The sequence below is a fragment of the Hyaena hyaena genome, unplaced genomic scaffold, assembly GCF_003009895.1.
Source record: "Hyaena hyaena isolate Hyena2069 unplaced genomic scaffold, ASM300989v1 scaffold_634, whole genome shotgun sequence".
In the NCBI taxonomy this organism is placed as follows: domain Eukaryota; kingdom Metazoa; phylum Chordata; class Mammalia; order Carnivora; family Hyaenidae; genus Hyaena; species Hyaena hyaena.
In genome coordinates, this window is record NW_024081267.1 from 452,322 (window position 1) to 467,507 (window position 15,186).

The 15,186-nt window shown below is 38.7% G+C and overlaps 1 protein-coding gene across 2 annotated transcripts in view; it reads left to right on the forward strand.

The window, feature by feature from the left end:
- The window catches only part of LOC120219629 (centromere protein P), a 235,405-nt gene that overhangs the window by 48,282 nt on the left and 171,937 nt on the right, over positions 1-15,186 (forward strand). For both annotated transcript variants that reach the window (XM_039216469.1, XM_039216470.1), the window contains exon 5: positions 11,601-11,697. In XM_039216469.1, coding sequence (XP_039072400.1) covers positions 11,601-11,697 — 97 coding nt within the window. The remainder of the gene's footprint in view (positions 1-11,600; positions 11,698-15,186) is intronic.

A 15,186-nucleotide genomic window follows, 5' to 3' on the forward strand; every position in this document is an offset into this window, starting at 1 on the left:
ATGGAGGCTTTTGGGCCTCAGTCTCACAATTGTGAGATCATGACCTCAGATGAAATTAAGAGTTGGGTGCTTAACCGATGGAGCCACCCAGGCACCTCCATTTAATTTTTTTTTTTTTTAAATCTGTTATTTCTTTGTTGATACTTTCTATTTTTGCATTTCTTTCAGCAGTGTTCATGATAGCTTGTTGCAGCATTTTTATGATTGTTATGTTGGATTTTAAGAGCTGTTTATATATTCTAGGAGCCACTTATTGGGTACATGTGTTTAAAATTCCATCATGGAGTTTGTCTTTTTACTACTTTGATAGTGTCTTTTAATGCACAAAAGTTTTGTTTTTATAAAGTCTACATTATTTTTTTGTTTTGATGTTCACAATTTTACTGTCATATTTAAGAAACAATATCGAACCAAATTCAAGGTTATATATTTGCTTCTGTGCATTCTTTTGAGAGCTTTATGGTTTAGTTCTGTATTTAGTCCTTTGATTCATTTTGAGTTAATTTTTGCATATGGTGTAGAAGTAATGGTAGGGGTGCCTGGGTGGCTTAGTCGGTTAAGTGTCCGACTTTCGCTTAGGTCATGATCTCACGGTTAGTGGGTTCGTGCCCCGCGTCAGGCTCTGTGCTGACTGCCAGCTCAGAGCCTGGAGCCTGTTTCAGTCTGTGACTCCCTCTCTCTCAGACCCTCCCCTGCTCACGCTGTCTCTCTCTCTGTCTCCTAGAAATAAATAAACATTAAAAAAAAAAAAAAAAGAAGTAATGGTGCCGCTTCATTCTTTTGCACTTGGATGTCCACTTATCCCTGCCCCTGTTTGAAGGGACTGTTGTTTCCCCATCGAATGGTCTTACCAGTCTTGTCACATGAATTGAACAGAGACCTATGGTTTTATTTCTGGACTTAATTTTAGTTCAGTTATCCCTGTGTTTGTACCTTGGCTCCTTCCGTACTGTCTGGGTTACTGTTGATTTGTAGTATATTTTGAAATAGGAAAATATGAGTCCTCCAGTTTTTTTCTCCTTTGTCAAGATTGTTTTGGGTTTTTAGTGTCCCTTTCAGTTCAGTTCCATGTGAATTTAGTATTTGCCTTTACATTTGTGCAAAAATGTCACTGGGATTCTGATAGGGATTGCATTGTATCTGTAGACAACTTTGTAGTATATTTCCATCTTAATAGCGTTAAGTCTCCTGACCATGAACACAAATGTTTTCCCGTTAATTTAGGCTTACTTTAATATTTTTCAGTAATGTTTTGTAGTTTTCCAGTGTACACGTTTGGACTTCTTTGAATAGATTTGTTCCTACATGTTTTATTCTTTTGGATGATATTATAAATGGAGTTGTTTTATTTTCACATTGTTCATCACTAGTGTATAGAAATGTAAGGGATTGCATTTAGCTGTATTTATAAGGGACATCAGTTCATAGTTTTCTTCTTTTGTGATGTCTTTATATGGCTTTTGTATCAGGATAATGGTGGCCTGATTGAATGAGTTAGGAGGTGTTCGTTTTCTTTACCCTTCTTTCCGAGTTTGACTGATGTTAATTCTTCCATAAGAATTTGAGAGAATTCACCAGTGAAGCCATCTGGTCCTGGACATTTCTTTGTTGGGAAATTTCAGTTATTGATTCAGTCTCTTACTTGTTACAAGCTTATTCAGATTTTCTATTTCTTATTGAGTCAGTTTTGGTAGTTTGTGTGTTGTTAAAAATTTGTACATTTCATCCAGATTATTTCGTTTGTTGCCATACATTGTTTTTAGCATTTTCCTATACTCTTTTTTTTATTTCTGTAAGGTTAGTAACAATATCCCCACTTACATTTGATTTTGGTAATTTGAATTGTCTTTTTTCTTAGTCCACTTAACTAAAAAGGGTGTCAGTTTTGTTATTTTTTTCAAAGAACCAAATTTTCATTTTTTTCCTATTTTCTATCGCATTATATCTATTTTAATCTTGATTCTTTCTTTCTGCCAGCTTTATGTTCACATTGCTCTTCTTTTTTTCTTTTCCCTAAAATATAAAGTTATTGATGAGATTTTTCTTCTTTTTTTTAATGTTGGTGTTGATGGTTATAAATTTTTCTCTTTGCACTGCTTTTGCTCTTGTATAAGTTTTGGTATATTTCATTTTCATTTTCATTTTTGTCAAAAAAATACCTAATTTCCTCTGTTATTCTTTGACACATTGGTTATGAGTCCATTGTCTAATTTCCATATATTTCTGAATTTTTTATTTTTCCTTATCAGTTCCTGCTTTTATGCCTTTGGTAAAGATATTTTGTATAGTTTTGTCTTCTAAAAATGTATCTAAACTTGTTTTGTGACCAAACATGCAGTCTGTCCTGGAGAATGTTTCATGTGTACTTGAGAACAGTAAGTTTTGTGCTGTTCTTAGGTGGTGTGGTTTTTATGTATCTGTTGGGTCTAATGGTTTAAACTGTTGTTCAGATCCTCTGTTTTCTTATTGATCTTCTGACTAGATGTATCTGTTATTAAAAGTGGAGCATTGAAATGCCCAGCTGTTATTGAACTATTTATTTCTCCTTTTAATTTGTCAAATTATGCTTCATGTATTTTGGGATCCTTTGTTAGATGCGCATATGTGTTTATAAGATAATACTGTATCTTCTTGGTGAGTTGACACTTGTATCTGTATATTATGTAATTTGTTGCCTCTTATAACAGTTTCTGACTTAAATTCTGTTTTGTCTGATGATAATATAGCCACCCCAGGTCTCTTTTGGTTATTATTTGCATGGAGTATCTTTTTCAAGCATTTTATTTTTTGACCTCTTTGTGAGTGTCTCTGAAGTGAGTTTCTTACAGATAGCATAAAGACAGATCAAATTTTTAAAAATTCATTCTGCCAGTTGGACTTTTAGTTGGTTAATTTAATGCATTTACATTGAAAAGTAATTGCCGACAAGGAAGTATTTGCTTCTGTCATTTTGCTATTTGTTGTCTGTATACCACATTGTTTTTACTCCTCCATTACTAACATTTATGTTGAATTAATTTTTGATAGTGTCCCATTTTGATTATCTTCCTCATCTGTGTAATTTTTAGTTATTATCTTAGTGATTATCTTGAGGATTACAGTGAACATCTTTGACTTATAACAACCCTAAAACATCCACTTATTTTCAAAGGTGTGCAAAAACTGTGTGCCTTTCTTTCTTTGCCTCCTCTTTTATATTGTTATTATCACAGGTTACATTTTTATACGTAGTATACTCATTAACATAGATTTCACATTTTGCTCTATTTGTTTTTAAATCATACAGGAAAAAAAAGAGGGGTTATAAATTTTAAAAAAATGTAATAAAACTGTCTTTGTTATTTACCTATGTAACCAGTGTTCTTTTGTTTCTTCATTAAGACTTTGAGTTACTGTCCAGTACTCTTTTTTTTTTTTAATTTTTTTTTATGTTTTTTATTTATTTCTAGGAGAGAGAGAGAGAGAGAGAGAGACAACGCGAGTAGGGGAGGGTCATAGAGAGAGGGAGTCACAGACTGAAACAGGCTACAGACTCTGAGCTGGCAGTCAGCACAGAGCCCGACGCGGGGCTCGAACCCACGAACAGCGGAAACATGACCCAAGCGAAAGTCGGACGCTCAACTGACTAAGCCACCCAGGCACCCCCATCCAGTAGTCTTTCATTTCAGCCTGATGGATTCCCTTAGCATGTCTCGTAGGTCAGGTGTATTAGCCATGAACTCCCTCAGCTTTTTAATATCAGAGAATGTCTTGATTTCTCTTTCATTCTTGAAAGATAGTTTTGCCAGATATAGATTTTCTGGTTGACTTTCTTTTAAGCACATAAAATGTCATTCCAGTGCCTTTTGGCCTCCCTGGTTGTTGATGGTAAGTCTGTGGTTGGTTTTACTTGTGCTTTCTTATATGATGAGTGGCTTCTTTCTTGTCATTCTGAGGATTCTGCCTTTGGTATTTGGCAGATTGAGTATAATGTGCTTTTGTGTGGATCTCTTTGAGTTTATCCTTTGTAGAGTCTGCGAGCTGCTCAGATGCATCAAAGGTTTCATTGAATTTGGAGAGAATTTCTTGGGGTTTCTTTCTCAGCTCTCCTGTGACTCCAGCTATGTGTATGTTGATATACTTGATGGAATCCCACAGTTTTTTAGGCTCCCTATGTTTTTCTTTATTCTTTTTCTTCCCGTTTTTTTTTGTTTGATTTTTTTTTTTTAGAATGGATAGTTTCACTCTGCCTTTGTTCATTTTTGCAGATTATTCTGCCTGCTCAAATATGTCAAACCCCTTTAGTGAATTTAATTTTAAAAAAATTTTTGTTTCTAAAATTTCTGTTTGCTTTTTATAATTTCTCCTTACTAATATATTCCTTGTCATACATATGGTTCTCTTGGTTCCCTTGAGTTCTTTGAACATACTTGAGACAAGTTGATCTGTTGTGCCCAAATCATGAGTCCCAGAGACCTCTCAGGAACCAGCACCGATGCAAATACAAAAGGGCCTTTATTACAAGCTCGAGCAGGGGCTCACCCACCTACCGGTGTTGTGGCAGCAAGGTGAAGCCCCGAACAATAGTGAACAGAGTTTTTAAGGAGTAAGGAATGGGGGTGTTACAGTGCACATGTTGTACGTATAGCACCATCACATAAGCACCAATTACAATTGTACAGAAGCACCCATGGTAACAGCTTTGACCATTCAGTATCTGTGAGGTGTTCATTACTTTTAGTGGGACCCAATCATGACTTTTGAGAATCCTTTGAAAATGACCAATTGTGAAGTAAGTTCAAAGGGCCCACGTGGGGTTCAGGCAAGCGGTGAGAAATTAGCTAGTTTGTACAGAATAACTGTCTACAGTTCCCAGCCTTGACTCAGACCACAGGAATGTTTTTTGGTTAGCTGACCTGAGGGCGGTCCGAGGACGGCTTTAGCCTTGAACAGTCTGAGGCTTTTCCTGGAACTGGAACTGGGGCTACGTGCAGCCCGAGGGTGCTCTTAATGGAGGCCTTAATGTTTGGCTCTTCAGATCTATGGTCCTCGTGTAGTAGTTCCATCGTGTTTCCTTGAGGACAGTTTCTGAGAACTTTTTCCTTGTAGCTGGGTCATTTTACATATTTTCTTTGCATGGTTAATTTTTTTTGAGTTTATTTTGAGGGAGAGACAGAGACAGAGAGTGTACATGTGCAAGTGGGGAAGGGACAGAGAGAGAGAGAGAGAGAGAGAGAGAGAGAGAGAGAGAGAGAATACCAAGCAGGCTCCACACTGTCAGTGCAGAGCCTGATGCAGGGCTTGAACTCACAAACCGCAAAATCATGACCCAAGCCAAAGTCAGATGCTTAACGGACTAAGTGATCCAGGCACACTTGTTGCTTAATTTTTTGTAGTTGTTTTTGAATATGGACATTTTGGAATTATGCACAAAAAGGAAACACAAGCAATGAAAGCAAAAATATTTTATCTCCTTTCTCTTCATTTTGGCTCTGTGTTGGGACATTCCTTCTGCACTTAGCAAGGTCTTTCAACATCTGCCTTTGCCTTTATTCCCTGCTTACTTTGAGGCTAACGATGAGCCAGAGTTGAAAGGACATGGTTATCTGATGTCTTTTCTGAGCGAACTCCCTGAACCGTACGTGGTTTTCCGGTTTCTTCTTACACAGATTCTTTTCAGACTTGTTGTTTTCCCTCCGCGCGTTTTCCTCCCATGGCTTTCAGCATGTCCGTTGTTCCCTGGCTATTTTGTACTTGATGTCACCAGCTTATTCGTTTGACTCTCAGTATCTTTGAGAAATGCCCTGTGCATTGTCGTGGGTTCAGGGAAAGTTCTGAGGTAGTGGAAAATAATCAGGCCCTTTTCATTAGTCCTCAGGGACCCCACAGACAGATCAAAGCAAACAGAGCTCACATGGGAACACAAGAGAAACACGGTTCTTTGGGAATACGATCTGTCTGTTGTGGTCAGCTGAGGTTCCACCAGGAAAGCAGGATGTCATTTTCAAGACCCACCGAACTCAGGTGGGGACATGGCTGCATCAGCTGAAACACTGCAGCGTTATCCTCTGCTCAGTGGCCCTCCTCCTGGTTATGTGTTTGCTGGGATGCTGGAAACAGTTTCCTGTCTTGCCACTTTCCAGTGAGTGTGACCCTGACAGTGCGTGGTGGTTTTGGTGTTTCTGAGGAAGGACATCCCCAGAGTCCCTACTTTGTCATGTTTGCAGTTGTCCTTGTCAGGAGGCTTTGCAAAGCCACATCCTGGCTCACTTTTATGGGCTGTAGTTTAAATCCCATATTCCAGTTTGCTCCTCTCGTGTACTGCCCGGAGACCACCCTGAATTCTGGGCATCTACTCTAATTCAGTTCTTGATATCTTTGCTTTATTGTTCTGGTCAGATTTGTGTGAAGGCCACTTGGAATGATCTTAGGACTTCATATACGGAGGTGAAGGATCCCTTTCTCTAGGTTTTTTTCTCCTGGATTGTCCCCATTCTGGGATTGGGAGCCCTTAGTGTAGGGTGGCGAATGTTGACAAAGCATCTTCCTGTGTTTGCAGGAGCGCTCCTGGCAGGGAGTGGGAGGGGCCCCTCCCCTTGGCTCAGTGTTGCTTGGGGTCAGGTTGGGGTCAGGTGGGGCTGGTTGACGGAGCCTCCTCCCGCAGCAGCAGCAGCAGCAGCAGCAGCAGCAGCAGCAGCAGCAGCAGCAGCCGCCGCCCATCAGGAGGCGAGAGCTCTGCTTCTCTGCTGGCTTTGGTATTGTCAGCAGTGCCAGTTGCCTGATTGGGAGGAAGAGAGCACAGCTCCTCTTGGACATTGGGGTTCTGTTTTGCATGGCCTCTCTCTCTAACCATTTCAAAAATTGTATTACCTAATTTTTGAAAACTTTTGCTGCTGTATAATAAATCACAAAGGAAATTATGAACATTATGTTCAGTGGACTAAGTTGCATGATTTCAAACATTAGATTTTTTAGAATTGAGATTTAGTTGACATATAACACTGTATTCATTTTAGGTGTACAGCATATAATTCAGTATACATGTAAATCATGAAATGATTATCACAAGTGTGGTTAACATCCATCACCATGTGTATTTACAGTTTTTTTCTGATGAGAACTTTTTTTTTTTTTTTAAATGTTTTATTTATTTCTAGGAGAGAGACAGCATGAGTAAGGGAGGGTCAGAGAGAGAGGGAGTCACAGACTCTGAAACAGGCTCCAGGCTCTGAGCTGGCAGTCAGCACAGAGCCCGNTTATATCAGTGCTACTCCAAGATTTCATTTTTGCCAGACTATTTGATTTTGATTTTTTTTTTTTAAATGTTTTATTTATTTCTAGGAGAGAGAGAGCATGAGTAGGGGAGGGTCAGAGAGAGAGGGAGTCACAGACTCTGAAACAAGCTCCAGGCTCTGAGCTGGCAGTCAGCACAGAGCCCGACGCGGGGCTCGAACCCACGAACCGTGAGATCGTGACCTAAGCGAAAGTCGGAAGCTTAACCAACTAAGCCACCCAGGCGCCCCTCTGATGAGAACTTTTAACATTTACCCTCGTAGCAACTTTCAAATTTATAATAGAGTAATATTAACTATAGTCGTACTGTGCGTTAAATCCCCATGACTCATTTATTTTATAACTGAAAGTTTGTACCTTGACCACCTGCAGTCATTTTGCCCACTCCCCACCCCTCCCTCTGGCAGTCACCAATCTATCCTCTGTATCTGTGAGTATTGTTTTTGTTTTTTCCTTTGGGGGATCCCACACAGAAGTGAGGTCTTACGGTGTTTTACCTTTTCTGTGTGATTTATTTCACTTAGCATAATGACCTTAAGGTCCCATCATGTTCTTGCAGATGACAGGATGGCCTTCTTATTTATGGCTGAATAATATTCCATTGTGTTGATGTACCAGAATGAATTTATCTCTCCATTCATCGATGGGCAGTTATGTTGTTTCCATATCTTGGCTATTGTATGTAATGCTGCAGTGAACATGGAGGTGCAGATATCTTTTTGAGTTAGTGTTTTCTTTTGGGTTAGATATGCAGAAATGGAATTGCTGGATCATGTGGTAGTTCTATTTTGAATTTTTTTTAGGAACCTCCATATTGTTTTCCTTAGTGATTGCACCAATTTCTGTTCCTACCAACAGTGCACAAGGATTCCTTTTCTCCACATCTGCCAGCCCTAGTGGTTTCTTGTCTTTCTGCTACTACCATCCTAACAGGTGCAAGGTGATCTCTCATTTGTGGTTTTGATTTACATTTCTGCACATATGATGTTGAGCCTCTTTTCCTGTGCCTTCTGCCCATTAGTTTATCTTCTCTGGGAAAATGTCTGTTCAGATCCTCTGCCCATCTGTCAATCTGATCGTGTTCTTTTGCTATTGAGTTTTATGAATTCTTTATATATTTTGGTTACCTACCCTTATCAGATACATGGTTGGCAAATATTTTTTTCCCCATTTATAGGTTGCCTTTTCATTTTTGGATGGTTTCCTTTGCTGTGCAGAATCATTTTAAGTTCGATGTGATCCCTTGTTCATTTTTGGTTTTGTTGCCTTAGCTTTTGGTGCTAAATCCAAAAATTCATCATCAAGAGCAGTGTACTCCTCGTTCTCATTTTATACAACTCTTGCTTTCCTTGGAACTTTTTTTTATCTTTTTCTTTTTTCCTCCAACCTTTGGTAGCTCTGAGTTGGAGTCTGCTGTAACATCCAGGTTGGGATATCCAGGAGTTAAAAATAAACCCCAAGCAACTCCTTACCTCACTCCTTACTCCTCCCTTAATTCCTGAAGGTTCTTACCATTCTGCCTTCTTTTGTCCACATTTCACAGTCTTTTACTATCTGCTTTGTGTGTTGTGTCCATAGTTCTGAATAGTAATTGGAGTGTTCAGGTGGATTGTGCTTACTCCATCATGATTAGAATGAGGACTTAAAATCATTTATGGAATGAATGGTTAAATGAATACATTCCTCTTGTCTACAAGGTGCTCATTTTTGGGTGTCAGTATAACAATAGGTGTAGTATTAAGAACATTATGGTAAATTCCATGGGAGCTCACAGGCATAGAAATGAAATTATTTCTAGCTATTTTGGATTATGACATGTAATGTGGTGGTGAGGTCATTGTTCCCACAATAATCTGTGACACCAAGTGGAATGTTCTGTAATTCAGTTCAGTCCTAACACGACTCAGATTTAGTTCAGACCTGCAAGTTAAAGGCAAAGTCCTGAACACAACTGCCCTACTTCAGTGCCATCCCTAAGTATCAAAAGTCATCTGTACTTGCAACCTACTGAGTAACTAAGTTTGGGGGTTCCCACAACACACTCAGATTTGATAACTTGCTAGAAAGACTGAAAACTCACTGAAAGTGTTACACTAAACATTGTCGTTTTATTATAAAAAGCTATTCACAGAAGAAGGCAAATGGAAGCAATGTGTAAGTCAGGGTTCTGGAGTTGGGTGAATGGGGTGGAGGAGGAGCAAATCTGAGCACATCAGCCTCCTGAAAGTCAATGTGTTCACCAACCAGGAGGCTCCCCAGGACTCTCTTGTCCAGAGTTTTGTTTGGGGTCTCATTACAGAGGCATAGTTGGTGGGATGATTGGCCATGTGATTAAAATCCTCCAGCTCCCATTTTCTCCCTGAAGGTCTGGTTAGGTCAGAGTTCAACCCTTTCAACATGTGTGTAGTCTTTCTGGTGATCACTCCCATCCTGAGGCTATCTAGGCCACCCCTTGTCACTTCATTTGCATAAGAAAGGCACTCCTTGTCACTCAGGAATTCCAAGGTTCTTTGAAGCTCTGTGCCAGAAACTGGAGGCAAAGACCAGATATAGTCTTTCTTATGTACTATGGTTATCAAATACGAAATCAAGGAGAATGTGGAATTTGAGTAATATCTTGAAAGATGAGTAGGACTAAGTTGGGGAAAAGGCATTTTAGGCTGAGAAATTAGCAGTCGCTTCAACAAATGATGTTGGAAAAACTAGATAGCGACATACAGAAGAATGGAATTAGGCCACTTGCTTACACCATACACAAAAATAAATTTAAAATGGATGAAAGACCTAAATGTGAGACAGGAAGCCACGCAAATCCTGGAGGAGAAGACTGGCAGCAACCTCTTTGAATTCGGCTGGGGCAAGTTCTTACTAGACACATCCCAAAAGGCAAGGGAAACAAAGCAAACATGAGCTACTGGGACCTCATCAACATAAAAAGGTTCTGCACAGCAAAGGAAGCAATTAGCAAAACAATGGGAGAAGGTATTTGCAAATGACATTTCTGATAAAGGGTTAGTATCCTAAAATATATAAATAACTTAAAAAACTCAACACCCAAAATCCAAATAATCCAGTTAAGAAATGGGCGGAAGATATAAATAAATAGACACTTCTCCAAAGAAGACCTCTAGATAACAGACACATGAAAAAATGCCCAACATCACTCATCATCAGGGAACACAAGTCAAAACTACAGTGAGATAGCACCTCACACCTGTCAGAATGGCTAAAATTAACACAGGAAACAACAGGTGTTGCAAGGTTGTGAAGGAAGGGGACGGCTCTTGGCATTGGTGGGAATGCAAACTGGGCCAGGCTGCTCTGGAGAACAGTAATGAGGGTCCTCAAAAAGTAAATATAGAACAACCCTGTAATATAGCAATTGCACTGCTAGGTATTTATCCAAAGGAAACAAAAATACAGATTTAAAGAGGTACATGCACCCCAGTGTTTATAGCAGCGTTATCAACAATAGCCAAATGTCCATCAACTGACTAATGGATAAAAATGTGGTGTATATACATGATGGAATACTACTCAGCCATCAAAAAAAAAAAAAAAAGAAAATCTTGCATTTGCAGTGACATGGATGGAGCTAGAATGTATTCTGCTAAGTGCAATAAGTCAGAGAAAGACCAGTATCATATTATTTCACTCATATGTGGAATTTAAGAAACAAAACACATGAGCATATGGGAAGGAGAAGGAGTAGAGGAAAGAAGGAAACAGACTACAAAAGACTCTTAAGGATAGAGAACAAACTGAAGGTTGATAGAGGGGAGTTGGGCTAGATGGAGGATGGGTACTAAGGAGGGCACTTGTGATGAATATTGGGTGATGTATGTAAGTGATGAATTACTGAAATTTCCTGAAACCGATACTTCACAGTATGTTAACTAACTAAAATTTGATTTAAGAAAAAGAAGAAATTAGCATTAGCAATCACACAGGGGCACATACTGTTCAAAATGTAGAAATGTATCAAGTTCTTCTTTTTTAGCTTTAGTGTAGTATATATAAAAAACAATAATAAGTGGCGCCTGAGTTGCTCAGTTGGTTAAACACCTGACTTCAGCTCAGATCATTATCTCATGGTTCATGAGTTCGAGCCCCTGCGTTGGGCTCTGTGCTGACGGCTCAGAGCCTGGAGCCGGCTTCGGATTCTATGACTCCTTTTCTCTCTGCCCTTCCCTCTGTCCTTTCCTCCCTCCCTCTCTTTCTCTTAAAAATAAATAAACATTTTAAAAATTATTTAAAAAAAAGCTTAAAAATGCCAGAATGGGGCTCCCATTTATATTTACTAATCATAAGATCTTTTATTCCTACAGAGCAGAAGATAGAAGAGATCTGCTGATGTTTTTCCGAAGCCTACACTTTTTTGTGGAGTGGTGTGAATATCGTAAGCGCACGTTTGAACACTTCAAGGTAGGATCTAAAGTTTTTATATTTAAATGTATGTGAAAAGTGAAGCTGGTTTAAATTTAAACATAACCTAAAAGTGAAGCTGGTATTAATTTGGAGATTTAACATAGCATTCTTTCCTTAAAGTTTTCAAAGAATAGAAAATATTTTCATTGAGTTCTGGAATTCGCAGTTATTTGGAATAAATGGAGAGGATTGCTTCTGTACAAACCAGTGAGTCATTTGTATTATGGGGTATCTTAAAAGAAGTGCTTACTTTATACACATTTTGAAAAATTAATCTTTCAAGGGTACTTGAAACAAGGTACAAATGCTAAAATGAATATAATTGTAGTGGGCTTATCAGCTAGCACAGTCCTTACTTTATGAGTCATACTGTGTATTTTGAGCTTCTTAATTATTTTGTATTTCAAGTTTAAGTATTTAAGCCTGATTTCAGTAAAGTAATGCCTCTTAAGTCTGATATGGATACATTCAAGGACTTCTTTTTATTCCGTTTTCTGTCATAACCAGAAGCCAAATGTTTGGCTGCATTATAAAGACTCAGGTTCTACTTAGTCGGATAGCAGCAGTATTGTCCGCTGTGGTCCACACAAATCTCGTTCTGAAAGAGTCACTGTAATAATATCGCAAAAGCCTAACCAGTGCTGTGACTATTGATTTTCTGACTGGTACTAACTCTTGTTTATTTGGATTCCTTTTTACTATTACCATTATCACTGTTATCACTGCTACTGTTATTACTTGCATTCTGTTGGGTTGAGTTAATAAAATCTGTCGGGCATAGACTTTTCCTTAGAGTGAAAGACAGCTTTACATGACTGTGGTCCCTTGAGTTCTCTTACTGTTGTTTACTCATGGGTGCTCTTGGACCCAAACAGTTAAATAGCTTTGCTTCACATTTGGTAAATACAGTAATGACTGAGAGTATGTTGGCAGTTGTGGTGACAAGTCACCTAAGATGAGTTGTGGGAAATGTAAGCGTTAGTCCCATTTCCAAAGCTGATCTGACTCTAGGTGCTTTCAAGGAGGTGAAGAATATAATTGGTGTGTTTATCCTGTAGAGGACAGAGTGCTTCTGAGAGTGGTCTTCCTTGGTGATAGGGTTACTGGGATGGAAAGACACAGTCACGTTGTTGTGCAGCCACCACCAGTGCTTATCTCTAGAACATTTTTTATCATCTCAAACTGAAACTCTGTTCCCATTAAACACTAACTTGTCATTGCTTCCTACCCCAGCGCCTGAGAATCCCCATTCTATTTTCTATTGCTGTGAATTTCTAGGTACTTCATTTCAGCAGAATCATAAAATTTATACATTTTTGTTTGGTGCATTTCACGTAGCATAATATTCTTAAGGTTCATCCATTTTGTATCATCACATTGAAGAATCTCCTTACTTTTTAAGGCTGAATAATAGAGGCGCCTGGGTGGCTCAGTCGGTTAAGCGTCCGACATAGGTTCAGGTCATGATCTCGCAGTTTGTGGGTTCGAGCCCTGTGTCGGGCTCTGTGCTGACAGGTCGGAGCCTGGAGCCTGTTTCAGATTCTGTGTGTGTCTCTCTCTCTGACTCTTCCCTACTCACGCTGTCTGTCTGTTTGTCTCTCTCTCTCTCAGAAATAAAACATTAAAAAAAAAAGGCTAAATAATATTCTTTTATCCGGATATCCATATTTTGTTTATCGATTCATCTTGATGGATACTTGGCTTGTTTCCTTCTTTTGACTATTGTGAATAATGTTTCTATGAACATAGGTGTACAAATACCTGTTCAGGTCCCTACTTTCAGTTCTATTACAAATATACCTGTAAATGGAATTGCTGGATCATATGGAAATTCTGTTTAATTTTGTGAAGCACTGCATGTTCTCTTCCATAGCGCTGCACCATTTTATATTCCCAACGGCAGTGTACAAAGCTTCCAGTTTCTCCACAAACTTGCCAATATGTTTTGGGTTTTTCCTTTGTTTTGGTGTTTGGGAGATCACAGCCAACCTAATGGGTGTGAAGTAGAATTTTTATTGTGGTTTTGATTTGTATTTATCTAATGATTAGTGATGTTGAGCATTGTTTCATGTGCATACTGGCCATTTGTATATCTTCTTTAGAGAAATGTTTATTCACATCCTTTGCCCATTTTTAAATTTTTTTTTCCCTTGTTGAATTGCAGGAGGGTTTTTTTCAAATCTTATTTATTTTGAGAGAGAGAGAAAGAGAGAGCAGGAGCAGGGAAAGGGCAGAGAGAAAAGAAAGAGAATTCCAAGCAGGCCCCACACAAACACCACAGAGCCCAGTGCAGGGCTGAGACCCACGAACTGAGATCATGAACTGTGCTGAAACCAGTAGTTGGATGCTCAACCGACTGAGCCACCCAGGTGCCCCTGTAGTTTTTTTTGATTTTGTTTTTGATTTTAATATACTCTAGATATCAATCCTTTATCAAGTGTGTAGTTGGCAGATATTTTCTTCCATTCTTTGGATTGTCTTTTCATTTGCTTAATAATGTCCTTTGATGCACAAAAGATTTTAACTTTGACACTCAGTTTATTTTTTATGTTGCCTCTGCTTTTGATGTTATATCCAAGAAAGCATTGCCAAATTCAGTGTCATAAAGATTTTCTTCTTTTTTTCCCCTGAGAATTTTACACTTTAGCTCTTAAGTTGGGATATTTGATCCAATTTGAGTTAACTTTTGTATACATTGTAAGTTAAGGGTCTAACTGCATCCTTTTGCTTGTGGATATCTGATTTTTCCCAGCACTCTTTATTGAAGAAGCTGCTCTTTTCTTATTGGCACCTTTATTGAAAATCATTTGACTGTATTTTCTGAGTTCTCTGTTCTCTTGCATTGTTCTATATGTTTCTGTCCATGCCAGTCCTATACTTTGAATTACTATAGGTTTGTAATTAACTTTTAAAATGAGGAAGTGTGAGTTTTCCAGTTTTAGTCTTCTTTTCTAATTTCTTTTGCTTATTTGGAGTTCCTTGAGATTCCATATGGATTTTATTTTATTTTTTTTTTTAAAATTTTTTAATATTTTTTATTTATTTCTAGGAGAGAGAGAGAGAGAGAGACAGCGTGAGCAGGGGAGGGTCAGAGAGAGAGGGAGTCACAAACTGAAACAGGCTCCAGGCTCTGAGCTGGCAGTCAGCACAGAGCCCGATGCGGGGCTCGAACCCACGAACCGCGAGATCATGACCTAAGCGAAAGTCGGACGCTTAACCGACTAAGCCACCCAGGCGCCCCTCCATATGGATTTTAGAATGGCTTTTTCTGCGTCTTCAAAAAATGGAATTGGGACTTCAGTAGGGACTGTATTGAGTCTAGATGCCTTTGAGTGGTGCTGGCATAGTAACTGTTCAGTTTTCTAGTCGCTGGACACAGGATGTCTCTCCACTGATGCATGTCTTCTTTAGTTCTTACAGGAGTGTTTGTAAGGGTAAAATATTTTTAATTTTTTGAAAGTTTATTTATTTTTATTGAGAAAGAGA